General features: G+C 38.5%; 1 protein-coding gene across 1 annotated transcript in view; it reads left to right on the forward strand.

Moving 5' to 3' along the window:
- Positions 1–27,732, forward strand: part of LOC127446903 (low-density lipoprotein receptor-related protein 1B-like) — a 491,131-nt gene that overhangs the window by 136,967 nt on the left and 326,432 nt on the right. Inside the window, exon 2 of the mRNA XM_051708221.1 lies at positions 18,254–18,376. Within this exon, the coding sequence (XP_051564181.1) occupies positions 18,254–18,376 (123 nt within the window). The remainder of the gene's footprint in view (positions 1–18,253; positions 18,377–27,732) is intronic.

A 27,732-nucleotide genomic window follows, 5' to 3' on the forward strand; every position in this document is an offset into this window, starting at 1 on the left:
ATTTTTTAATGATGTTCCCATGACAACCCAGCAATGTCTTCTCATTCCCTTTTCTCAGAGACGCAAGACATGTACACTACCGGTCAAAAGTTTTGAAACACTTGACTGAAATGTTTCTCATGATCTTAAAAATCTTTTGATCTGAAGGCGTATGCTTAAATGTTTGAAATTAGTTTTGTATAGTAATGTATTTATTATAAAACTAAAATGAAATAAAAAAAATAAAATAAAATAAAAAAAATAAATAAACATTTTTGAAATTGATGACTTGGAACAAATAATAAAGAAAAGCAGCCAATAAGTGCCCAACATAGATGAGAACTCCTTCAATACTGTTTAAAAAGCATCCCAGGGTGATACCTCAAGAAGTTGGTTGAGAAAATGTCAAGAGTACATGTCTGCAAATTCTAGGCAAAGGGTGACTACTTTGAAGATGCTAAAATATAACAAGAGTTTTGATTTATTTTGGATTTTGTTTAGTCACAACATAATTCCCATAGTTCCATTTATGTTATTCCATAGTTTTGATGACTTTACTATTATTCTAAAATGTGAAAAAAAAAAAAAAAAATATATATATATATATATATATATATATAATAAAGAATGAGTAAGTGTTTCAAAACTTTTGACCGGTAGTGTATTTTTATTCTAGAGGCTCTTGAAGTTACTAATCAATATTAGGAAATTACTTTTTGTTAGGACATGGACCACCAAAAGAGACATACTCTGTAACTGCTCTTTAAAGTATACTGTAAATGGAAATTTGGAAGCGATCCCAAATGTCAAATTCGTAAATAATATATGTAAACTTGGAAAACAAATACTTCGTTTAAGCAATCAGAGAGAATGAGCTGCCAAATCTTAAAGAGCAAAGAGGGTATTGGAATCAAGCAAAACGGGGACATTGGGAACAAAATGGAAAACCCTGGTGAAGCAAATGTGTGCTGAATGAAAAGACAAGCTGGCTACTGACACTAGTTGAAAAGAACATATTTATTTTCCTGTGTACAGCTTTATGCACATGTCTAAGGGTTTCCCAGGAGATTTCAAACCCCTTTACTTGGCCTTTAAGTGTACACCATCTCTGTACTGCCCAGGCTGTTACTACTTCACATGCAGTTTGAATACAGATGCATTTAAAGGAACAAGATTCCACTGGAGCAATTGAATAATATGGATTGTGTTTGTGAGATTGATTGATTAATGACTAGTGATGAGTATTGATTTAATTTAAACTTTTTTATTGATTTCAAAAAGAGAGAGGATAAAAAGTACATGTTTCACAAAAAATCCCTCCCATCTCAGTAAGAAATTCAAGTGTCTGGTTTTAACATTATATAACAGGAAAATATATATTATATAACCCAAAAATTTAAATTGCTGTCATTTACTCACCTGTGTGACTATCTTCTGTGGAACAATAAAAGCAGATGCTAAGCAGAATAATAGGGACTTACAAAATAAAGTCATGCAGGTTGGGAACAACATAAGGGACAATGATGACAGAATTTGCTTTTTTGGGTGAACTAGAATAGACTTAAAATAGAATTGCACAGTAATACAAATAGTCACAAGAACAAAAAAGAAAGAAAAAAAATAGAAGTGCAAGTACATTAACAACAAAATCAAAAATAAAACAACAATAATGGGAAAATAAACGTCTTTAATTGTACCCGCAAATAAATAGTTTCGAACAGAAACAGAAAAGTAAAATAAAATGCAGTTCTTCTCACACTCTCCATAACTCATTAAGCCAGGGCTGAGGAATGGAGGTGCCGTAGGTCAAACAAGAAAGAAAATTAGTGAAATAATAAAAGACAGTAGATGCTCTGTATGCTGCAAAAAAAAAAAAAAAAAAAAAAAAAAAAAAAAAAAAAAAACTTGCATGGTAAATCTAAATTTTAAAGTTGTTTAAGGTATATTTTTGGTAAATGGGCAAATAATGAAACTAGGGGACAAGGTTCAATGGTTAGATTAAAAATTATTCAAAATCATATATGTGATCAAGATTGAGTTTATTTTTACAATTTGACTTTGACCAATACATTAGAAGTCTTATTAAAGGAATAGTTCACCCAAAAATGAAAATTCTCACATCATTTACTCACCCTTATGCCATCCCGGATGTGTGACCTTCTTTCTTCAGCAGAACACAAATGAAAATTTTTAGAAGAATATCTCAGCTCTTTTGGTCCATACAATGCAAGTGAATTGGTGGCAAAAGTTTGGAGCTCCAAAAATCACATAAGTCAGCATAAAAGTAATTCATATGACTCCAGTGGTTAAATCAATGTCTTCAGAAGCGATATGGTAGGTGTGAATGAGAAACAGATCAATATTTAAGTCCATTTTTACTATAAATTCTCCTACCCGCTCAGTCAATCTCCACTTTAACTTTCACTTTCACATTCTTCTTCTTGTGTTTTTGGTGATGCATACTCCCCCTACAGGGCAGGGATAAAAATGGGAAATGGACTTAAATATTGATCTGTTTCTCACACACACATACACACACACCTATCATATCACTTCTGAAGATATGGATTTTACCACTGGAGTCATATGGATTACTTTTATGCTGCCTTTATGTGCTTTTTGGAGCATCAAAATGTTGGCACCTATTCACTTGCATTGTGAGGACCTACAAAGCTGAGATATTCTTATACAAATCTTAATTTGTGTTCTGCAGAAGAAAGAAAGTCATACACATTTGGTACGGCATGAGGGTGAGAAAATTATGATAATTTTCATTTTTGGGCGAACTATTCCTTTAATCGCAATAAATTAATAGTGATTATAAACAACCATTTACTATATATTTTATTGATTGATTGTCAAGATTACAAAAGCATATTAGGAATAGAGAAAAACAAATCAATGCATTTTATTACACCTTTCCTTAACCCTCAGGGTTTGAGTTGACATGGACATGAAATTATTTAATGTATTTATATATTTATGGAAAAGATAAGGATTTGCTTGCATTGATTTGACATGATTTATGGAGTTTCATAATTCCCCACAATTCATAAAAAGTGATGCTTTGATTCTGACTGTGCATTCTTCAAGCATTATCATTGTAATCCTCCTTTGTATGATTACATTATGATTAGAAGATTTATTTGCCAGTAAATTAGCCAAAGCTCTTTATTTCAATCCTTTAAGAATCATCTTTCTACAAAGCTCTAAATCCCGGACAATAAAACTATAGCATGATTAGGTTTCTTCATATGTGTCTAATTTTTCTGTATGTATATACAGTAGAATGCTATATGTTTAAGACCTGATGTGCTAAATTTAACAATGTTCAGTACTACTAACAGCCTTGTTAACTGGTTGTAAGAATAAGGTCAAATGCCATGCAGTGAGGTCGACCACTGAAATACACAGTGATTAGATATAATTTCTGGTTATTGCAACTTTTATCTTTTAATTTTTATTTTTGGGCGGGGGGGGTTTGCCATTTTGCTTTTATTACTTTTCTAAGATGACTGACAGAATACTCCCACAACCTCTTTATTTGTGTGCCTCCGGATTATGGATGCAATCAGAATAATCTGAAGATGTCAGTAAGAACTGTCCTGAGAAATTTGGACTTGAGTTGGTTTTGTCTTACTGCAGGCTGTTGAAGATTGATCATTTGAAATTGGCCGTTGTGTGAGTGTTCATTGTGTGTGAAAATCAAAAGCTAACTGGATCAATACCTTGAGCCCCAAGGTTCAAGATTGTATGAAATCAATTCAGCCAATTGCCATTCAGCATGAAAGAGCTTTTATGACCCTTAACCCTAATGCTCCTTCAGTGAACCGTTTCGCTGTATCATGCTTGTGCATATGGCTGCCTTATATTATTGGAGCCTCTCATATCACATTATTTCCTTTATTTGATGGGTCGAACTTTACAGCTCTCCAGAGATCTGCCACAGGAGAAACTTTTATGTTCTCTCGCTCTTCTACCTGGAGTAGCAGATATAGCTAATTGATTGGATCATTTGCCGGATTGGATGAACTATATCCTTCCTCTGATGTCACGATTTATATGGCTTTTAAAAAACGGTGATCGACTCGCATGATGAATTTAAAAGAAGCATTCAGGCCCCATTTCATCTGTCATGCTTTTTCAGCTGTTTATTAACAGCCTAGCAGGACCCTTATAACAATAAAGCTAATAATCTCAATTCTGACCTCAGGCCTCAAAACACAACACATTTAAGAGGTCTTTAAAATGGATGTTTGGTTTAAATGTGTTTATCACTAGTCAAAACTGCTATCATATCTAATACAGATACTACTCTCAACCTCTCTCCTTAATTTTAGAGAACTGAGGTAATGACTAAAAAAAATAATTATAATAATCAGCTGTTTTTTATGTTTCACTATAGGGATGGGTCATGATGGTTGAGTGTGGTTGTCAAAAATTTTTTTTATTATTATTTATTTTTTTAATTACCTTAGATAGTGGTGGTAAAGTAGGCAAACTCGAAGTAGCGCTTCTTAAAGACCAATTAGCTGACCAATCATTTAGGCAACCCACCAAATGGTCAATTTTGAGAAGAGGTAGTTTCATACATCCTCATCATTTACCCTCACAAGTATCTATTTCTGAAGATTATATAGATTATGTTTATTATTATTTTTTTAGTCTGCATGACAAACTGTTAGGTTTTGTCATGGATCCATCTGACCGCTCTGCCACTTTCACTCAACCCTCTCTCTCCCCTGAATACTGATCACACACACCTGCCTCCAATCACCGCGTCAATCAGCTCCTCTATTTAAACCTCACTCCCCGTTCATTCAGCGTCTGGTCTCGACTTCGAATACAGACTCACTTACCTGTATTACCTAAACATCTGCTCCTAGCGATTCCTCTCCACTCCAGCAATCCCTGTTATCCTTTTCCTCAATGTAAGCAACTTTATTGTGTATCCACCACCTTAAGGAAATCCACCACCAAAGTCAGCGCCTGTCTTCATCACTATATTGATCTTCACTTCAGCCCTGAACAGTTACCATACCATTTACCTGCTTGTCTCTGTTTTTGTGTTGTTTGTGTTACAATAAACACCTGCTAAGGGTTCAACACCATCTTCGAGTCTGAGTATTTGTAACCAAAGACCAGACCAACAAAAGCCATGAACCCAGCAGGTCCGGATCCCCTCCAGTAGCTGGTTGACACTCTTGGGCATGTCCTCTCTGTGCCCACAAACCCCTCAGCTTCTCCAACATCGCCCAACACTTCTGCAATTTGTTCTCCGGTCTATTCTGCCAGTCCTGTGGTCAATCCATCACCCTACTCAGGATCGGCGGAGGACTGCGGCTGTTTCCTGCTCCAATGTTCGCTCGCCCTTGAGATGCAGCCGCATCGATTCCCCACAGAGCGGGTGAAGCTTGCCTACATCATCTCCTTGCTGGCCAGATGAGCACTACAATACGCCAATTCACTCTGGCAACAGAATAGCCCGGTAACACAGTCATTAGATAGCTTCACACAGCACTTTAAGGAGGTGTTTGGATGCCAAGAGTGTGACACTTCTGCTACAGAACAACTTCATAATCTTTGTCAGGTTCACAGTTCCATCAATGACTATGCCCTTAAGTTCCACACTCTGGCAGCATCTAATTGTTGGAATGAGCCCACTCTGCTTACCACCTATCGCCTTGGACTCGAGCCCAAGCTGCGGCTGAATCTCTCTTCCTATGACGACACCATGGGGCTGGAGTGCTTCATTCAATTCTCCATCAAAGTAGCCAACCGTATGAGGAACTGCCTTGATGAGCTGTCCGTCTTACAGTCTCCACCTCAAAGTTCCCCACAGCACTCTCCAGAACCCAACAGTGAGCCCATGCAGTTGGATGCCTTTCGACTCTCCATGGCAGAGTGCCAGTGTCGGCTGAACCAGGGTCTGTGCCTGTACTGTGGCGGTAAGAGACACGTAATTACCCACTCGACCTCCCCATCCACTGGTGAGTCACCTGAACACTACTAGGGTCTGTACCTCCCCTCTGGTTATCAATGTAATGCTTACTGCTCATGGTTTCTCTCTTACAGTACCCACAATACTCGACTCTGTCTCAGCCGGCAACTTCATTTTGGACGCACTCTGCCACCAACTCCAGCTCCAAAGGTGACCTTGCGATTACAAGCTCCAAATTCATTCCTTAATCGGTAAGCCCTTAGGGAGAGGTATCATTCGTCACTGCGTGGGCCCTGTCAGACAAGTGGGATGGCTACACTGCGAGGACATTTCCCTACTAGTTCTGGAGAGTTCCACTGCAGACATAGTATTAGGACACCCTTGGCTCATACAACATTCTCCAGTCATCTACTGGTCTACCGGTGGCGTCCTGAAGTGGGGTACCCAGTGTTTTCCTTCCTGTTTCTCAAAACTTCTCACTCCCAAACCCAGTATGTCAGCCAGAAAATCTCCTCTCAACATCAACACAACTACCATTGAGAGCCCTGCCAGTTCTACCCCTCTGGAGATCCCTTCCTGCTATTCCCACTATCAGGACGTCTTCTGCCCCTTACGTGCCTCTCAGCTACCTCCTCATCGACATGGGACTGTGCAATAGACCTCATCCCTGGTGAGCCAGTGCCCCATAGCAAAATCTACCCACTTTCCATTCCTGAGCAGAAGGCCATGGAGGATTATATCAAGGAAGCCCTCAGTTAGGGATACATCCGACCTTCCACTTCACCTGCTGCTTCGAGTTTCTTCTTTGTGGCTAAGAAGGATGGAGGCTTACGACCCTGTATAGACTACCGCTCCCTCAACAGGATCACAGTTAAGTTCCAGTTTCCACTTCCCCTCGTCCCAGCTGTCTTGGAACTGTTGAGAGGAGCCACTGTTTTCACCAAGCTGGACCTTCACAGCATGTACAACCTCATTCAAAGTCGGAGGGGAGACGAATGGAAGACAGCCTTCGTGACTCCCACTGGCCACTACGAGTACCAAGTGATGCCATATGGTCTGGTCAACACCCCCTCCGTATTCCAAGGCCTCATGAATGAGGTGTTCCATGAGTATCTCCATCGACTCATCCTCATCTACACCGACGACATTCTGGTATACTCCCGGAATGAGACCGACCATTGTCAGCATGTAGCGCTTGTGTTGGAAAAGATGAGGGAAAACCACCTATACCTCAAGGCTGAGAAGTGAACCTTCAATCAGACATTCCTCCAGTTCCTTGGTTACATCATCAGCCCAAAAGGCATTCGGATGGATGAGGGGAAGGTAACAGCAGTACGATCTTGGTCCACTCCAACCACCATCAAAGAGCTCCAGTGCTTCCTTGGTTTGGCCAACTTCTACCGCTGTTTCATGAAGAACTACAATTCCCTCACATCTCCGCTGACCTCACTTCTCAGATCCAATCCCAAAACTCTCTCCTGGAACCCCGAAGCCTCACATGCCTTCCAACTCCTAAAATAAGCCTTCACCCCCGCTCCACTCCTCGTACACCTAGATCCTAACAAACCATTTACCGCTGAGGTAGATGCCTCCACCAACGGTGTAGGAGCGGTCCTATCTCAGCAGCAGGGGAAACATTCTCTACTTCACCCATGTGCCTTCTTCTCCAGGAAACTCTCCCCGGCGGAGCAGAACTATGACATCGGGAACCGAGAGCTCTTGGCAATCAAATTGGCCCTGCAGGAGTGGTAGCATTGGCTAGAGGGGGCTCAACATCCCTTCCTGGTGCTGACGAACCACAAAAACCTCGAGTACCTTCGAGAGGCTCGTCGCCTAAACCCCTGCCAGGCACGGTGTGCCCTCTTCTTCACTCGCTTCAATTTTACCATCTCCTATCGTCCAGGCAACAAGAACTCAAAGGCGGATGCCGTTTCCCATCTCTTTGTTCCCGAGGAAGGCCCAGAGGAACCTCACACCATTCTACCACCTCACGTCATCATTAGTCCCATCCAATGGACCCTGGACAATAGCATCCGCGAAGCCGTCCTCACTGAACCAGCTCCGTCGGGGTGTCCCACAAACAAGACCTACGTACCCTCTTCCCAATGACTGACACTCATCGATTCCGTTCACTCTTCCTTTGGCACTGGCCACCCTGGGACCAATAGGATCCTCTCGCTCATCCAGGACCGGTTCTGGTGGCCTCGCATGGATCGAGAATTTTTTTTTAGATATTTTAAAATATTTGTATTTTTAATATTATATTCAACATTCTCTGATAAAAAATTTTTTTCTTCTGCAGTATAGCTGCTAAAGAAAATGTATTTTGTTTTAAAAGAGTTTTAGATATTTATATTGGAAAACAAGCCAAAACAATGATAAATCAGAAACATATTTTTTTTTTCAGTGTATAATGGGGTGAAGACTACCCTCTCTCACATTTCTCTTCACTTCAATCCATCTTTAACTCACAAAAAACAAACTCTCTCTTATTAATAAAGCTGCATATTGCCAATTTTCTTCACGATAAGACATGCACCGTGACATATATTATAATTCAATAAGTCACGAGCCATCATGTTATAAACTAGCTGCAGCAAGTGCGCACTCGAGGGATGAGCGTCCCTACGACAGAGTGTGCCTCAGCCGGGTGCAGTTTCAGTCTCTCTCCCTTAGATCGGGACATTCGCGTAACTCATAGAAGAGGCGCTTACCGCACAGAGAAATGACAGTTTTGGACATTTTGTAGTTATTTACATGACCTGCTTCTTTATTATTTGAACTTTAATAAAGCTATAATGCATTAAATATAACTGCATTAAAGATGTAAAGCCGGGGTGTTTCCTTTAAAGATGCTCGACATGTAAGTTTTGCTCCAGCTCCACTTATTCCATATTGAAAGCGCTTCTGCATTTACTTATTTTGTATTTTTGCATTATAAGTCAGGTGTGAGCTGCAGTGCTGCTTTCGCGTCATCATCATTATAGTTTAATGTGATCTCATGTTTGGTTAAATGAGATCAAATGACTATTCGACAATAAAAATGTTTGTAGACAATTTTTTATTCAGTCATTATTTACCACCAATATTATACAGTATTGTAAAGCTTGAGCATTTTAAATTATATCTGCATACCGCAACACTTCATAACATTACTTATTACAATCTCACATACATAATAATGATTACATACATATTAAATTCACCCAAAACTTCTGTTACTACCTAGTTTCTTTTTCGTACGCTTCAGATGCAGAATCATTTGCAGTTGAAGGCTCCAACTTGGTATTGTTACGCAAACTGAGGCACATTAGATTTGACAAGTGCTTTCCCAGATTTTAGTGAAATGAAACTAATCAGATCTTCCAGAGAAGATTTCTTGCTGTGCAATCCCGCTGATTTCATAGATGGATAAACTGCAAAGCTGGAAGATCAGAGTTTGGGTATCTTAATCACAGCTCCCTCTGCTGATTCCCACACAGCAGGAAACTCCTACTGGAAATAACGGTCAAAGTATTTCAGTGGATGAAAAGTGTTTTTAAGTGCCGTATGGAAAGCCTAAATTGAGAAAGGCTCTTATGTCTTTCTTAAAAATAAGTCATAAGCTTTATTCACAAGCATTCCTCTAGTGCGTAAAGTGTGTAATTTTTCGTTATTAAAATGCTTTCTCCTATCCCATTTTTTTTATGTGTTCCAATGTAAAACCTGTGGCTCTATGGTGCTATCAAAATATTGCTCTGTTTGTTTAAGCATCCCGACCAGCCCAACATAGGGTCAATCAATGGTGTGAATTTGTAGCGGGTCTACCTACGTATCTGTCCTTCCAATGGAAGACAGGGGAAAGGATTTGGAAAACTGTTAAAAACAATCATTATTATTTTTGCAATTCCATTTGATGATGCTGGTCGCACAGAAATAACACTCTTCAACTTTAAGACCACATCTATAATAATTCGTTTTCAGTTTCCTAAGATCATCGTTTTCCAAAGTATTTGATTATGAAGAGTGTTTTCAAAAGTCTCCATTTTTGGTGGAGGAAAACGCCATTCTAGTGGCCTAATCAAGCATTTTTACAGCATTCTTTTTATTTGTAAAATAAAAAATTCTAGTCTGTTATCAGTGGTTCAGAGGCACTCTCTCCCAGATATAATGAAGCAATGATATCAACTATGATATTGACTACACTCTTATATGTTGTTTAGGGAACCTTGACTGGTGGTTCACCTTACAGAGTGACTGAGATCCTGACTGCTTCAGTGCCTATTATCCTCTCTGATTGATAATCATGGCATGTGAATAATAAACCCTAAATGAGACTCAGCAGATTCAAGGATATACATTTTGTATAAAGATGATGCTTCATAGATACAGTATAGCTTTGGACATAATCTGCTTGGCACAGTGTACATAACTCTTGCAACATCATCTAGCGACATTGTCGTGCAGCAGTACTAAAAAAGGAGAATGTTAGAGAAGGCACAACAGTGCAATGCTTTGCAATGGTGCTTTACTTTGAATGAAATCTCGACAATATGTGTAAACAGTAGCTTATGTCAAAGGAACATGACAAAATATTACAACAGCAATATACTATTACATAAATGTGACATATTATTGAATATATTATATATTGAACATAATCCATACATACAATGCCAAAGTATACATATTTACAGTATGTATACTTTGACATTGTGTGTGGAAATGTGAAAACTCTTTTCACCAAATGTGAAATATAAGCATGTTATTTGGAAGACATAAGCAATTAACACATTTTCTTTTTGTGAAATCACATACAAAAAAAAAAAAGAAAAAAAAAAGAATTGACAAATAATTTACAAATTACTTCAAACAATAATACTCTTAACCTACTGGATCTTAATATTCAAGTTCAATAAAGGCATCTGCAGCATTCATTATAACACTATGACACTTAACTCAAGTTCACAATTGATTTATGAAACCTGTAAATACCTTTTAAATTCACCAAAATTATGTTCTTACTTGTTAAGCTCTGTGACTCTTTAAATGCATGATAGTTACATTATGATATTTTCCCAGCATACCACAGTCGCATATGATGCATTGTAAATTCAAATATATCTGATGTGTACAGAGAGTCAGATTATGCCTTGATTTTGTCTTGAATCGAGCAACATCATGAAAGAGTATCTTTGAGGATTGTACATTTAAAATCCTGCTCATGAATAATTCATTGTTTACAAAGTAGATTATACCGAGGAGTCGGCTACTCTAGCAAGGCTGTTAAAAATCTGACTGTTACCTTTGATAATTTGTTGACATGCCCCTGCTGTTGTTTCGAAAATAAAAATGACCTCACTGGAAAGAGGTCAGGCAGTGCTTAATGAAGGCCCTGTTGTCCTTTCCCATTGATTTTTCTGCTAGTTCGGCTGCACACAGTCCGACAGCCTTTGAGTTGCCATGGTAAAGGTCTTTTGGCAGAGGATTTGTTTCCTGGATGGAGTGCCTTTTGGAATTTGTAAATATGCGGCACCTTCAAGCATCATTATTCCCTCCCCTCCCACATACTCAGCTGGCCCCTCACACATCAGGACTAACTGGAGCTTCAAGCACGCTATCTGTGAATCCCATTTGATGTGCTTTTTTTGGTTGATAGGCAGATCAATACAAATGAAAAGTGGAGCAGAACAAATAGTTTGGCTCGTGCGCTGACATTCAATGGTGTTATATGGGTAAATCTTGGTGCCGAATGACATTCTGAAGACATTTATGTAATAGGTGTCAGGTGATATTAATATTAATCACGGATTTCTGATCAAAACTGAGGCAGCTGACATTTAGATCAAAATACCATGTAGTATATGTCAAGGTGAGAATTAAACAGTTTACCTGCCATCTCGGATTTTACAGCTTGAAGACAGGTGCGCGAAATTGTTGTATTTGTTTGTGTTAGTAGCAAAGCTTAACTTTTTATCCATTTAACAAGTGTCAGATGTTTAGATCTTTATTCACATAGAAGCATTATATGGCTCCTTTAAGATCATATCAATCCTCAAAGTGTCTTTAGTGACTTAGAGTTCTGTAGATGACTCATATAACAAAATTTTCTGTAAAATCCAACTATGTACTGTACATTGAATTCAACATGAAAAGGCCACTTGCATATCAAACAACTTTTGGTATGTTTTGAGACATGCCAGGTGAATCTGTGCTGTTGGCGTAGTTCTACTCTCTTTCAGCTCCATTTTAATTGAATGTATTGATTTTCATGGCACAACAGCCTTTCTTGAGTTAGGCACACACTGTTGGAAATGGGGGTTGTAGATTTTTATTATAGTTGAGATCAGAAAGTATGGCACTCTGTTGGCTTTTGATAAGGTATGGGAGTGCAGTGTGACAGCGAACAGTTGGAAAGATAATGAGACTTAGAACTGAGGCGAGTTTAGTGAGAGGACTTAACAGCTGTTGAGCATCCAGTTAAGGCTCTAAATTAGAAGTGAGGCTGTGATTCATTTTTGAGGGTTTGGAGCATCATTGATTCAGGCTCATTTATGGGACTCACACTGGCAAATGAGTAAATTCAAACATTTTTTTTTTTTTTTTTTTGTCAACCATCTTTTTGGCTTTATCTCTGTTCACAGCCCAGAATCTGTCTCTTTTGATGGTGTGCTCAGTTTTATTGCATTGAAGAACAATATCATGGAGCAGTCAAAGATTAATTGAGCTTACTCGTTGGTGTATGCGCCTACCGTGAGACAACTGTTCTCCCCAGCAGATTCATCAAACGAGATTGGCAGAACAGTTGTCAGAGCCTCCATCCAGAGTTCTGAAGGCTATCTCTTCTGTTTAGCGGCTCCCTGTCACAGTTTTGCATACTGAAAGCTAGTGGAATTACAAAGGCTGCATAGCTTTAATGAGCCAAAGTTCTCTGCTCGTCGAGGTGGCAGTATATATCAGAAATGAATCTCATAATAACGTGCCAGACCAAGCTCCACTGAACATTTCCTACTGTTATGGTAATGAGTTACTGCTTCCTCACCAAAGAGGTAGGGCCATTTTGCTGCAATGTTATTTTTATCTACCTTCCTCAAGTCTCTTGGAAATTATTTCTGAATGACCGAAACATTTAGCGGTTCATTGTCACGTTTACTCCTTTCAAATGTAAATTCTGTTTTTGCCTTCAAAAACAAATGATGCAAGATTTTATTCCTTGACAGGCTTGACAGTTTTTCTCTCTTTATTTGGATTTTGAAATCTATTAAGAGAGAGAGAGAGTGAGAGAGAGAGAGAGAGAGAGAGAGAGAGAGATAGAGAGAGAGAGCTGTCAAAGCATCAAACACTCGAGTCAAGAAGTGAAGGCCTCTTGAGGTAAGAGGCAAGGTAATGTAGCATCAGTGGTCATTGCAATAATTCAAATTGGACCATGCTCTAAAGGGCACCCTACATGAAAGCAGGTACACATCAGTGGAGAGATGTGGCTCTAGGGTTTTGAAGTTGTCTCTTTTATGGGTTCTTCTACTTGCAAAAGGAATAGTCATCAGGTAAAAGAAGTGTGCTTTAAATGGTAACCAGTTCAGCTGCAAAGGGAAAGGTGCCCTCAGCCTTGAGTCAGGAGATCTTCTCCGAGACCTGCTCATCTAGCTGAACAATTCTTCTCCTTGGCTATTTCTCTCCCTGTTGAATTTGATTCAGGTGAATTTTATTGTGAACTGTCAGTCAACAATTTGCTACAAAGAAAAAGCGGTTGTATACTAGGAAAAAAGTTTGACTTGAAATCCATTTCAATAACCACTCATCATAAAACATAGACATGCCTTTTAAACAGAGGTGGGTAGAGTAGCCAAAAACGTTACTCAAGTAAAAGTACAATTACTTTAAAAAAAATATATATATATTACTCAAGTAGAAGTAAAAGTAGTAATGTTAAAAATTACTCGAGTAAGAGTAAGAAAGTATGCAATAAAAAGAATACTCAACTAGTGAGTAACTAGTTACTTTCACATATAACGTAATGGATGTTTACTCTCCTAAATTCCAGTACATGATACACATTTAACATGCATTACAGAATAATTAATAACAATAATACTAATACTAATATTATTGTTAATAATGGAAATATTCATCATTCCCCACCATTCTTTTCCAAACCCATATTTCTTCCATGCATCAAATTAAATGGATAGTTGACCAAAAATGATGCATTCATTAATTTTCTCACCCTCATGCCATCCCAGATGTGTATGACTTTCTTTCTTCTGCAGGACACAGATTAAGATTTTTAGAAGAATATCTCAGCTTTGTTGGTCCATACAATGCAAGTGAATGGTGACTAGAACTTTGAAGCTCCATAAAGCACATAGAGGCAGCATAAAAGTAATTCATATGACTCCAGTGATTTTCAGAAGCAATATGATAGGTGTGGGTGAGAAACGGATAAATATATAGAACTTTATAATATATAATGTCATTTTTTTTTTACTATTAATTCTCCTCCCTGCCCAGTAGGTGGCGATATGCACAAAGTTATTGTCGTTATTTCACAGCTTTTTACATCCTGTGTGAATTTAGTTCAGTGACGGTCCAGCATTGTCAGTGTCGAAAGAATTTAGATAATTATTTCTGTACACTAAGGGTAAATTGCACCTTTTCTCTGTGTTTGGAAGCTTGTTGTCCATAAGACAAAGCCGGCCGCATCTGTCAAACGGTGTGCATACGCAAACCTTGCACGTGCAGAAATGCTCACAATCGCGATAGGCAGGGCAAAACATTTGCACTTAATGTGGATGTTTACAAGGATTTATACAGTAGGCACTGATATATTGCAGTGCTGATATAAAAATGCAAACTTAGGAACTTAGAATCATAAGAGCCCACAGTTACAGATTCATGCTGAAAATGAATGAGTATCACCATGACACATACAAGCCCACATTGTCACAATCTCTAAAACTTACCTCATCATGTTTTCTTAAGTTGGAGCTGCAACTTTTATCTTGAAATATATCCTTGTCTTGGTGTAAAATGAAGGTATTGTGTGGAGTGAAGAAATGTTTGTTTTGCACTCTTGCTGCTGTAGTGTCGAACGCGACTCGAGTGACAGCGTGCAGCTGTGAAGTTCCGCTGTCGTCCCATTCAAAAATCTCAATAAATTATGCATTTATTAACACTTATTAAATTAAAACCGGTAATGTAACGGCAGGAACGCTACCCATTGTAATGAAGTAAAAGTAAAAACATTTCATCAGAAATTTACTTGTGTTAGACTGAAAAGTACCCACCATAAAACATACTCATAGAAGTACATATATATATATTTTTCAAAATGTACTTAAGTAAATGTAGTGTGTTACGAACCACCTCTGCTTTTAAAGCCACCACAACAATCACTATTCATTCAGGGCAGCATAATTGCTGTTGTTTTTTGTTAGTAAGAATGAAGGACAGAGGTCAGCCATCATCATATTCACTGTAATTGCTTTTTAACTGATGTGCAGCTCACATTGTATTGAATCAATCAAGATTGCCAGCAGAGTTTCAGAGCCACTGTGAGTCTGAAGAAAGTGAATCAATTGAAGAATACCAAGCCCTTGAATGATTTGCCAGATCCATTCTTTCCCATAAAATTAATCTCCAGTAATGCTGAAGAGAAAAGCAGTGCTGCCTCTTATTGTGAGATGTGCAATAACATTTTTCGATATTTTCAAATTATGTGGGATGAATTTGTGAAAGTCATTTTGTGCTGAATGCCAGTGTTACTTAATTCCATTTGAAGATGGTTGTTTGTCTGACCTAACAAAACACTCATATCCCAATTTAAAAACACTCATGATGCGAGATGTTTATATTGTGTAATATATTTGCTGTTTTATGATTCACATGGTCCCTACACAATTTCTACTGCTCCCTACTTTATTTAAGCCTAAATTTGTGCAGACTGATCTCACAGTGAATCAGAAACAAAAGGTTGACTTTTCTTTAGTTTAAATCAGTTTGTGCTTACTAAAATTCGAAACACTGCCGCCAGTGACCAAAGCGGTAAATGTTGTTGGGTGTATGGGCACGTATGAGCTCCATTTTCTGTGTGAAATGTCCACAGAGAGGGGTGCCAATAGCAAGTTGTAAAGCGAGTTGTTTTCAGCTCTACAGGATGTTATACAGTGTAGAGGAATGCATATTTTTTTTTAACTGAATCCCCTAACCCAACCTCCAAACCTAAACCTAACCATCTAACCTAGAAACCTAATTAAGTTTACAGTGGAGTAAAATGTAATGTTAGAGGGAAAAATGAAACCTTGTGCTTGATACTGATTATGTGAACGTGATTACTTCCTGATTTCAACGCGAGATTCGAATTCGCGTCTCCCACACTGCTGATGCAACGCGCTTCTGGTCACACCACAAGCGAAGGTAAGCACACTTGAGCCAAGGCAAAAATGTCTGATAGGAGATGCTGCTTGTCAGTGAGTTGGCATAATGTGACCGATCCTAGGGTACTGGAACTCTAAAAAAGAAACATGCTGACTTCCCATGTGATAATGTTGATTTGTGAAGTACTGAGGCCATGCAACCATTTGATTGAAAACACAGTATGACAGTTTTATAATATCTCATATATTATGTCCATCTGAAAAAAAACTAAACATGAACCTGAACAAGCTAGTAGTCTTGCAAAGTTATTACTTAAGAAACAATCACTGTCACGTAACTGTGCAATTAAAGGAATAGTTCACCCAAAAATGAAAATTTGCTGACAATTTACTCACCCTCAGGCCATCCAAGATGCCATCCATAACTTCTGTCTCTTGATATTTGGGATTTATAAACATAAAAAAAAAAAAAAAAAAAAAAAAGTTATATCTACCAGTTATGATTGTGAAAAATGAAAGCGTTAGAGATTAGTAAAGGCGGAGTTTAGCTTATCAATTATATAAGAAAAAAAAAAATAATTTAAATTACATTCACTTTTATTTTTCTTGAAGGTACCAAATTTCCAAGGTCAGTGCTTGTCCATTCATTTATGGTGTCAGGCCTGCACTGCCAGGCTTTTACTTCCACAGTAGTGCAGTGAGTTAATGCATGAGTTTATCAAATGTGGATCAAGTTTGGTTTTGTAAACAGCAATTATTTTTGCTAGATATTAGGTGAAAAAACAAACAAACATGTGATTTCAATAGAGATCCCATGCAAAAATGCATTCTGACACAAAAAAATGGATAGCAGTAAAGACAGAATCATGATAAGAACTGACTTGAGTAATGAGTATTTAATTGAATTTAAGGACAGCTTTTTAAGAATGTGGGTGGTGATTGAACTGTAACTCTAAGGAGATAATAAATGTATTTAAATAAATAAATAAATAAGAAATTATTTCTTCATTCCCATGTACATTTGAAGTGAACTGAAATTGGTTTGCAATTGTCCATTCTTGGGATAGGCCAAACTCATGATTGGGTGGGCCAGACCCATCCTGCTCCCCCTGTAAAGCCAGTCCTGTCCATATAGGTGAAAGCTTTCAACTTGAAAGATAGATTTAGAAAGGGAGAGACAGTGAGGAAGTGGAAGCTGTTTGACATTTATAATTCTGTCCCCTAATAGTGAATTTTCTGGGTTGGTCAGTGTGTGTGTGTGTGTGTGTGTGTGTGTGTGTGTGTGTGTTGTGGTGGATCATTGCAAGAACTGAGAGCATTGGTGCAATGAATTATCACTTGCATTTCATCTGAAAACATTTTAACTCCCACCTCGACCACAACAGGAACTGGAATTGGAATTGGAACATTTTGGAACTGTCAACATCTCTCTGTGTGTGTTTGTATATTTGTTATACCGGGTGGTTTGGGGTTTTTAGAATTTAGAAGTGAAATATGTGGTGCAGTTTAGAGTGATACATGAATGGTTCTGACAGCTGTCTGATGGTCTGACAAATAGACATATTTTGCTTGCAAATATTGTTGGACAGTACAGCAAGTTTATTGTGCTCACAAAAAAAAAAAAAAACAATATCTGATGGCGGAAAAAAGGTGCTTTCAAGAACAAAATTACACTAGTATTGGTTGGTATTGGTTATTCCTGGCTGGCTGGTCAATAAATTCAAATTTCATTATCTTCATGTCACTTTAATTAATCATTGTATGACTTTAATGTATTTTATTGTAATAACATGCGTATGTATTGATAATAACATAGTAATAACACATACAATAACATATATTCATCCTTAAGAGTATATTACTAGCTATCCATTATGTTTATTAGATAAGCATGCAATTAAGACATTTAATGACTTTATTGCACTTCATACATTCCATAGTCCATCTCTGTCTCCAACCCCACCCTCTCCTCTCTCATTAGAGCCCATTTTGTGTGACGTTGGAGAGTTTCTGTGTGGTGACCAGCTGACCTGTGTGTCCGAGAGCTGGCTCTGTGATGGGGAGCCAGACTGTCCAGATGGCTCTGATGAGGTGCTGGACAAATGTAAGTAACTCATCCACTGTTACACCAAACCACATCACCAAAAACATAATTTTGTTTCAATATCTTTACATTTCCATGTCTCCATAAAACGTACTGGTTCACCAAATAAATCAGCAACATGATATAGCATTGATTATGTTCTTCTCATTGTTTAATTCTGGGTTCCAATTTATACGCAAAGTGCGAGGAACGATAGCTGGGCATTTGAGATAAATGAGAGTCCCCCCAGTTTAAATTTTGTTTGTATTCATGAAAAGATTGATCATTTTATGCTAAAACAATCTGGCCAATTGCTGTGTGTTGATGCAGGGCATTTCCAGAAGAGCTTAATTTATTACAGATCCCAGGCACGGTGGATCAGCTAGTCTCACCAGTGGTATTCTATTATCATTTAGATTAATCATGTTCACTCTGTTTTATTTATAATGCCTTCGAATGGTTTTTGTGCGTATTTAACATGGGAATTTTGAGGAGCTCATTACCATGGATTATGTATTGATAGGAAATGCATTTTAATCAGCTTTTCGCAAAAATGTGCAGTGTAATTGAATTTGTTGTTCACAAAACAGCAGCAACTCTTATCGTATGAGTGTACTAACAACACTACACTCTCATGGGGAATATTAATAATAGGTGTGTGAATATTGTGCTCCCTGAGGTTGTCATATTTATGGTATTGGCTTCTTTATACATGTTTGTTTACAGAAATCTCAGGAATTTATTCTCTCATATTGAAGCTAAAAGATAACACCTTTAGTTTTGACTATTCAAAGGACTCATTTATATAATCAGCATTCTGAGATCGTATTTCCTCCTTGGTTGATGCTCCAACCAATTTTCAAATTAACTGAAATTGTGAAGCATCTATTTTAATTGGCAAGTACATCTCTAACTAATGTATCATTTGCAGTGGGACTGTTAATATTATACCATGTTGATTCTAATATTCCTCAAATTATGTCTTGCTTGAGAATACTTTTCCCCTCTCCACTCATATAGATTCATATTAATGGCTCTGCTCCAAAACCTATTATATTGCTTACATAGGCATTTGCATTGTTGGCACAGTCCCAAATCGAAAACTTTTCCAAAAGCTATAGGCAGTATAATTATGCTGCCTTGTAAGGTACCTTCTTTTAGTGAATTTCTGCACATGAGTACTTTGCAGAGAAGGCAATCCTTGAATGCATTGCAATGAGCTAAGTGAATAAGATCTAACACTGTGGACAAAGTAAGAGAAATGTAGAGAACATTTTGAGAAAAGCAAGATAAATAGATATAAATGTAATTAAAAATTGACAATTTCACCCAATATTTCTGTGTGCTGTATATTTTTATGCTTTTAGAGTATCACTTTGTTAGCGTACAGCAACATTAACTGCAAACTCAATTGAAATTAGTTGTGAGTTGAGTTTTCTTGCTTTGAGTGAGCAACGCTATAGTTGTTTCTGAGTTGCTGCCTATACAGAGCATTCCAGATTGGTCACTTATAAGGTTTTTTTGCAGTTAGGTTGCTGCCTTAGAAGGCTGCTGCTCATGTAAGCAGTAGATAGTAAGGCAGCTCACTAGGTTTTGGAAGAGAACCATTATGTTTATGTCAGTTTAAACTTAACTCTTAATCCTCTTGGTTTTATAATATGATGCACCTGGAGTGTTTTAAATATCCAAGCCCAGCTGTTCAGAGATACCATGTCCTTGGTTTGTCAAATAAAAAAAAAAAAATAAAATAAAATCACTTTTATCAAATCACTTTTATTGTCACACAACCATATACACAAGTGCAATAGTGTGTGAAATTCTTGGGTGCAGTTCCGAGCAACATAGCAGTCGTGACAGTGATCGAGACATATACCAATCTACAATAAACATCAAATTTACACAACACAATTTAAAATCTAATATACACATAATTACACACAACACAATATACAAATAATAACATACAATATACATTATACAATACACACAATATAGAATACACATTATACAGTAAAAAAAAAATAGTATATATAGTATATATAAAATGTACAGTAGGTTGTATTGTACTGTATTGTCATTCAGGCTGTCGTTTGATAGTCAGTTGCCAGTGTGTTGTTAAGAGAATATAATTTATGACAGTCCAGTGTGAGATAATAAGATTAATAAAGTGCAGTCTTGATATATATTGATCGTGAGAGATCAAGAGTTCAAAAGTCTGATTGCTTGGGGGAAGAAGCTGTCATGAAATCGGCTGGTGCAGGTCCTGATGCTGCGATACTGCCTGCCTGATGGTAGCAGTGAGAGCAGCACATAGCTTGGGTGGCTGGCGTCACTGATGATCCTCTGAGCTTTTTTCACACACCGCCTGGTGTATATGTCCTGGAGGGAGGGAAGCTCACCTCCAATGATGTGTCTGGCAGTTCGCACAACCCTTTGCAGGGCTTTGCGGTTGTGGGCGGTGCTATTGCCGTACCAGGCGGAGATGCAGCCAGTCAGGATGCTCTCTACAGTGCTGGTGTAGAACCATGTGAGGATGTGGCGGTTCATTCCAAACTTCCTCAGCCATCTCAGGAAGAAGAGGTGCTGATGAGCCTTCTTCACAATGGCCTCAGTGTGGACAGACCATGTGAGTTCCTCAGTGATGTGGAACCCAGGAACTTGAAGCTGCTGACTCTCTCCACTGGTGCTCCATTGATGGTGATGGGCTGGGTTCTCTTTCTCTTCTCCTGAAGTCCACCACAAGCTCCTTTGTCTTACTGACGTTGAGGGAGAGGTTGTGCTCCTGACACCAGCGTGTCAGAGTGTGCACCTCCTCTCTGTAGGCTGTTTCATCATTGTCAGTGATCAGACCTACCACCGTCGTATCATCAGCAAACTTAATGATGGCATTGGAGCTGTGTGTTGACACACAGTCATGTGTGTACAGGGAATACAGGAATGGGCTAAGAACACAGCCCTGCGGGGCTCCAGTGTTGAGGGTCAGTGATGAGGAGATGTTGCTGCCTATTCTAACCACCTGGCGTCTGCTTGACAGGAAGTCCAGGATCCAGCTGCACAGTGAGCTGTTTAAGCCCAGAGCCCGGAGTTTCTCATCAAGCTTGGAGGGCACTATGGTGTTGAATGCAGAGCTGTAGTCTACAAACAGCATTCTCACATAAGTGTTCCTTTTTTCTAGGTGGGCGAGAGCAGTGTGTATTGTAGATGCAATGGCATCATCAGTGGAGTGGTTGTTGCGGTAAGCAAACTGCAATGGGTCCAGTGATGGAGGCAGCACAGAGCAGATGTAATCTCTGATTAGTCTCTCAAAGCATTTGCTGATGATGGGGGTCAGAGCAACAGGACGCCAGTCATTTAAGCAAGTGATTTTGGATTGCTTTGGTACAGGCACAGTGGTGGACGTTTTAAAGCATGTGGGGACTACAGACAAGGAGAGGAAAAGGTTGAAAATGTCTGTAAAAACACCAGCCAGTTGGTTCGCGCACGCTCTGATGACACTGCCCGGAATGCCGTCTGGACCCGCGGCTTTACGGATATTCAACCGTCGGAAGGATGGGGTTACATCCGCTACAGAGACGGAGAGTGAACTAACCTCTGTAGGTTCGGCCGCGAGAGCTCTCTCTGTGAGGGTGGTGTTATTTCCCTCGAACCGTGCATAAAAAGTTTAGCTAATCCGGGAGAGAGGCAGCGGTGTTCACAGCGGAGTTTTTATTCCCTTTAAAGTCCATGATGATATTAATTCCCTGCCACATGCTTCTAGAGTTGGTGGTGTTAAACTGTCCTTCAATCTTGTTCCTGTACTGGCGTTTTGCTGCTCTTTCGGAGGGCATAACTGGCTTGTTTATGCTTCTACACATTCCTGGAATTAAAAGCGGAGGTCCGCGCATTATGTGCTGCGCGAACATCGCTATTAATCCAAGGTTTCTGGTTCGGGTAGATCCGTATTGTTTTGGATGGGACAACATCCTCTACGCACTTTCTGATGAAACACGTTACGCTATCAGTGTAAACCTCGTTGTCGTCATCAGAGGCGGACCGGAACATCTCCCAGTCCGTGTGATCAAAACAGTCTTGTAGCATAGAGTCTGATTGGTCCGACCAACACTGGATCGTTCTGAGGGTGGGTCCTTCCTGTTTCAGTTTCTGCCTGTAAGCGGGCAGAAGGAGAAAGGAAGAGTGGTCCGATTTGCCAAATGGTGGGCGGGGGAGGGATTTGTAGCCATCCCGGAAGGGAGAGTAGCAATGGTCCAAAACCGGTGTTAAAACTGATATGTTGGTGGTATTTTGGTGCAATTGATTTAAAATTGGCTTTGTTAAAGTCCCCGGTCACAATGAACGTGGCCTCAGGGTGCACGGTTTCCTGCTTGCTTATAATCCCATACAGTTCCTTGAGTGCCCGGTCTATGTTGGCTTGTGGCAGGATGTACACAGCTATGATAATGACCTCTGTGAATTCCCTCAGTAGCCAGAATGGTCGACACAGAAGCATGAGAAATTCCAGATCAGGAGAGCAGAAAGACTTGATAGAATGTACGTTCCTCTGATCACACCAGGATTTGTTGATCACAAAACATACACCACCACCTCTGCTTTTACCTGAGAGGTCTTTCGCTCTGACCGCTCGGTGCACGGAGAACCCCGCGGGTTCGATGACTGAGTCTGGAATCTCCGCAGACATCCAAGTTTCTGTATGGCAGATAATGCAGCAGTCCCTCGTCTCTCGTTAGAAAGAGATCCGCACTCTCAGCTCGCAGAGCATGTTATCCAGAGACTGAACATTTGCCAGTAGAATACTGGGTAGCGGGGGTCGATTTGCATGACGTCTTACTCTGATGAGAACGCCGGTTCTGTTTCCCCTTTTCCTTCTATGTTTCCATGGTCGGGCAGACCAGACAAAGGGCTCCGCTGGCATGTTTGTTAAGAGCGGTTCGGCATTGAGGAATTTGAAGTCTGGTTTAATTGTGTAATTGCAGAACCAATGTCCAAAAGTGTTTGTCTGTCGTAGACAATAAGGCAGACAACATCCAAGACAAAAAACATAAGTATTGTAAACAAAACAAACAAAAAACTACAATGTTGTTTCGGAGCCCGGAACGCAGCAGCCATACTCGGCGCCATCTTGAGTCCAATCAAGATTGAGTCCAAGTCACATTGTTGTTGTTGTTGTTGTTGCTGCTCCATTTTCTGGACTATGCTCATTTCTAGTGTTGGTGTGCCCAAGTTCTGCCATAACAGAGAAATGTAATCACCACATTCCCAGGGCCTCCAGGGAAGGGCAGCTGTGCAAATTTTCAGTGCCACATGGCCATCAGGAACCTGAATAAGCTGCACATCCACCTTTCCTCTGGGATTAGCCTGACATCTTGGGTTATCATGGGAGCTGGGGAACAGCCAATTTGTCCTGTAATGAAGAAAAACTTATTGTGATGACAGTCTTGGAACTCTCCAAGCATATCGAGATATACTTTGGCCTTTGATAAGAAGAAAAGGGTTCTTCTTATTTTGGTCAGTGATGTGCTGAACCCCTCATGTGCCAGTGAATATTTTGACTTATTAGATGGCTCCCTGGAATACTTGATTCTGATTGGTCAGTTAGGGCATTTTGCAGTCAAACCTTTTTGTGAATTAACTGCTAGACTCTGTATACGGGTCCGTTGTTCCAGGCAACCAATTTCCAACATAGTAGTGCTAGTTTAATGTCTCTCATATTACTCTAAACTCTCTTTCTTCATAATTAAATAATGTAGACTCGAATCAATATTTCATGTCCATTTATGCATTTATTTGGTAAGCAGCCATGTAATAAGTGGGATAATGGACAGTCAGCCAGTCATTAACACAAAATAAACCCCTTTAGAGTGATACTTCTTGTCGGGGTCCTGGTCTGAGTATTTTGTGATAATGACCGCCTAACTCTGCATTTTCTCTTACATATTTTTAAACAGGAACATTGTGGATTTGAGTACATACAACCATACAATTGCAATCCTCTCCTGTATCACTGATACAGATTGTGGGCTCTCTGAGGAATAGCTTCTTAGAATGTTTAATGAAACAATATAGGTCAATTCAATGCCCTTCACTCTGTTCTATAAGCTTTTGTCCCCAGATCACAATGTTCTTTATCAGGAAACACAAATATGTGCCTCAGTGACAAATTGCTGTACTGTTTTTTGTTTTTTTTTCCCTCAAAGTTTAATTTGGACAGAGAGAATGAGAGATATTGATTTTTCTTTTGTTCTAATTTTTGTTCTGAGCAAAGCATTAACTCACAACCCCAGGAAAGAGATGCAGACGGAGAGCCACAAAGCAAACCACGATGCTCTTGATTTTGAAGAAAATACAGCTGTTTTTTTAAACAGTTATCAAGTTAAATGTGCATTACTGGCCTTAGAATCCTTCTTATACAGTATCAGCTACAGTCAATTAGCACTTTATTAGAAACACTATGGTCCTAATAAAGTGCCGTCTTCTGCTGTTTTAGCCCATCCACCTCAAGATTTGACATGTGCATTCTGAGATGCTATTCTGCTCACTACAATTATACAGAGTGGTTATCTGAGTTACCGTAGCCTTTCTGTAAGCTCAAACCAGTCTGGCCATTCAAAGTTGATCTCTCTTATCAACAAGGCATTTCCGTCTGCAGAACAGCCACTCACTTAAAGGTTTTTTTTTTTTTTTTTTTTTTTTTTTGGCACCATTCTGAGTAGACTCTAGACACTGTTGTGCGTGAAACTCCCAGGAGATCAGCAGTCACATAAATACTCAAACCAACAATCATGCCACAGTCTAAATTATTGAGATCACAATTTTTCCCCATTCTGATGGATGATGTGAACATTAATTGAAGCTCCTGACCCATATCTGCATGATTTTATGCATTGCACTGCTGCCACACGATTGGCTGATTATATAATCTCATGAATATGTAGGTGTACAGGTGTTCCTAATAAAGTGCTTAGTGAGTGTATACCTTCTATTCCTCTTCATAAAATTTCATCAATTTAGGACCAAAAAACAAAACAAAAAAACAACTTTAAATAAAACTGATTTGCCAACAATTTAATGACATAACAGTGATCTCAAATGTTGGTTTTATGTTGTATTGGAGAATATACATATGCATTTAAGATCTAAAAAAAACACAGCACAACTTATTTATTATAGGTATTTGCCTTGTGGGTTTGTTCTAACAATATTAAGACACAAAGTGTGCCATACATTTATGTCAGATACTTATACTTAACTTATTGAAATAAATTCTAAGTTTAAACAATTATGGATGCTGCCTATAACATTAAATCAACATCAAATACAAAAGTACATGTAAATAATGCACAAGAAAATCACTGATAGAATACATTTAATTGTCCAGTATCTACAGTATGTTAAAATATATTTTTCTACCATCATAGTACATTGACATCTTCTAAAACCATTTCATATTAGCTACATTCAGCAACACTGCCCTCTGAGACAGCAAATAGCCTTCATATATATTTGACAGCTGCAGGTCACTGCAGTGTTTGCAAAGGCACTACACCCAAACTAAGCCCATAACTATAGGCCTAGAATTAAATATTAATATAGTTCAAATGTGAGATTACAGATAAAACAACAGAATAATTCCTTACATGGGGATTTTTACACACACATTTCAAATATCTGGGTCTTTTAGTCAGTTTCTGTGGCATTTTTGCCCCAAGCAATGCTTAATTTTTGACCATATTGTATACAGTATACAATATCAGTATAATGCATTTTGACTGGGGTTGCTTATAATTAAAAGCTTGTCTGAGAAAAATAGCTTGATGTCTCTTTCCATAAAAGATGCATAGAAATGCTTATGGATTTTATGAGCACTCTTCTCAGGGCTGTTTCCTCTGGCCCCTTTCAAACTGAAATAAATACAGAGTAAATGTGTCTATTCCCCAGGAGAACTGGCACCTGCAGAAAGGAGGTTTGAAAGGTAATGTAGAATAGCATCTTGTTATTAAGCTGGAGAACATTCATTCTGCATTATGGAATATTTACCTTGATGGCCAACTCCAAGCATAGACTGAAATGCTAGCAAGAAAGGCTGTGTAGGGGGAAAATTAATGAGAACATGAGGTGGCATACTGTTTAACTCAAGGGTGTCAAATGTTTGGGATGATTGTAGGAGGAAAAAATGCTTTAAAACATTTACGTTGATTTAGCTTATTACATCAGCAAGATTATCTTTTTTAGCTATAGCAGGGCAGATAAACATTTTAACTTGTGTTTTATGGATGTTCTACAGTAACTTGCATCATCGGTGGAAATTCCTTTAATTATGAATGACATTCAGCACTCACAGCTTCACGCATATCATCGAATGCCACTCATGTCTTCACAACAGTCCTATGACAACCCATCCTGCTGTGAAGTCTTTCACGGCAATAATGACTACATGGACCAGTATAAGCATAAATATTAGCGGTTTTCTGCTCCGCTGATCCACTTTTACCCACCCCTTCCAGCATCACAACTAAATAAATTAGCCTACATTTTATCCAAGTTTTGATTTTTCATTCTGAATTGAATGAGGCTGTGAAATTACAACAAAACAGCATGGCACTCCTTTTTATTGCATTGTGTTTGCTGACTGCACTCAACAACAAACACAGCGTGACTGACGTAGTTTGATTCTCAAACAATTAATGACTCTTATGAGCCGGTACTTTCAATGAATTTGTCCAAACGACATGGCAACTCGTGAGTTATCGGTTTGAATCAGTCTGACAAATCCTTCACTGAATGAACTCACTTCAAGTGAATTGTGAATTGAAATGAAACAAGAACTGTTTTATGCACAAAATTAGTTCAGCTTAATTCAGTCATTACATTATATATATATATATATATATATATATATATATATATATATATATATATATATATATATATATATATCCCCGTTTACAAGCTTGAGTAGTTATGTGTTTTTTAACTTTTTTTATTTATTTATTTATTTTGGTTAAATGCCACCTTTTGTTTTGGTATTTTAAAATATTTCTTTATATATTACATATACATATTTATTTTTTTATTTTTTTTAAATCTATCTTAAGTTTAATGTTGTCACCCAATTTGTATCCTGATTGTTTTTGTGACAGATAAATGCTGGTCTGAATACAGAATTCAATAATATCATTATTTAATATTGCGTTATTTGCAATCTGACGTAATATATTAACACTTTGTGTTCGACATACAGTAGATCAGTGCTTTAACATTTCATATACTGTCAGTAACGTGCATCACCATTTCAATTATTGACCTTTTGTTGTGAAGTTCTGCCCATCTGAGAGCTCGACCAACAATGCAAATTCATTAACGAAGCTCCCATTGACTCCGAG

The sequence above is a fragment of the Myxocyprinus asiaticus genome, chromosome 10, assembly GCF_019703515.2.
Source record: "Myxocyprinus asiaticus isolate MX2 ecotype Aquarium Trade chromosome 10, UBuf_Myxa_2, whole genome shotgun sequence".
NCBI lineage: Eukaryota > Metazoa > Chordata > Actinopteri > Cypriniformes > Catostomidae > Myxocyprinus > Myxocyprinus asiaticus.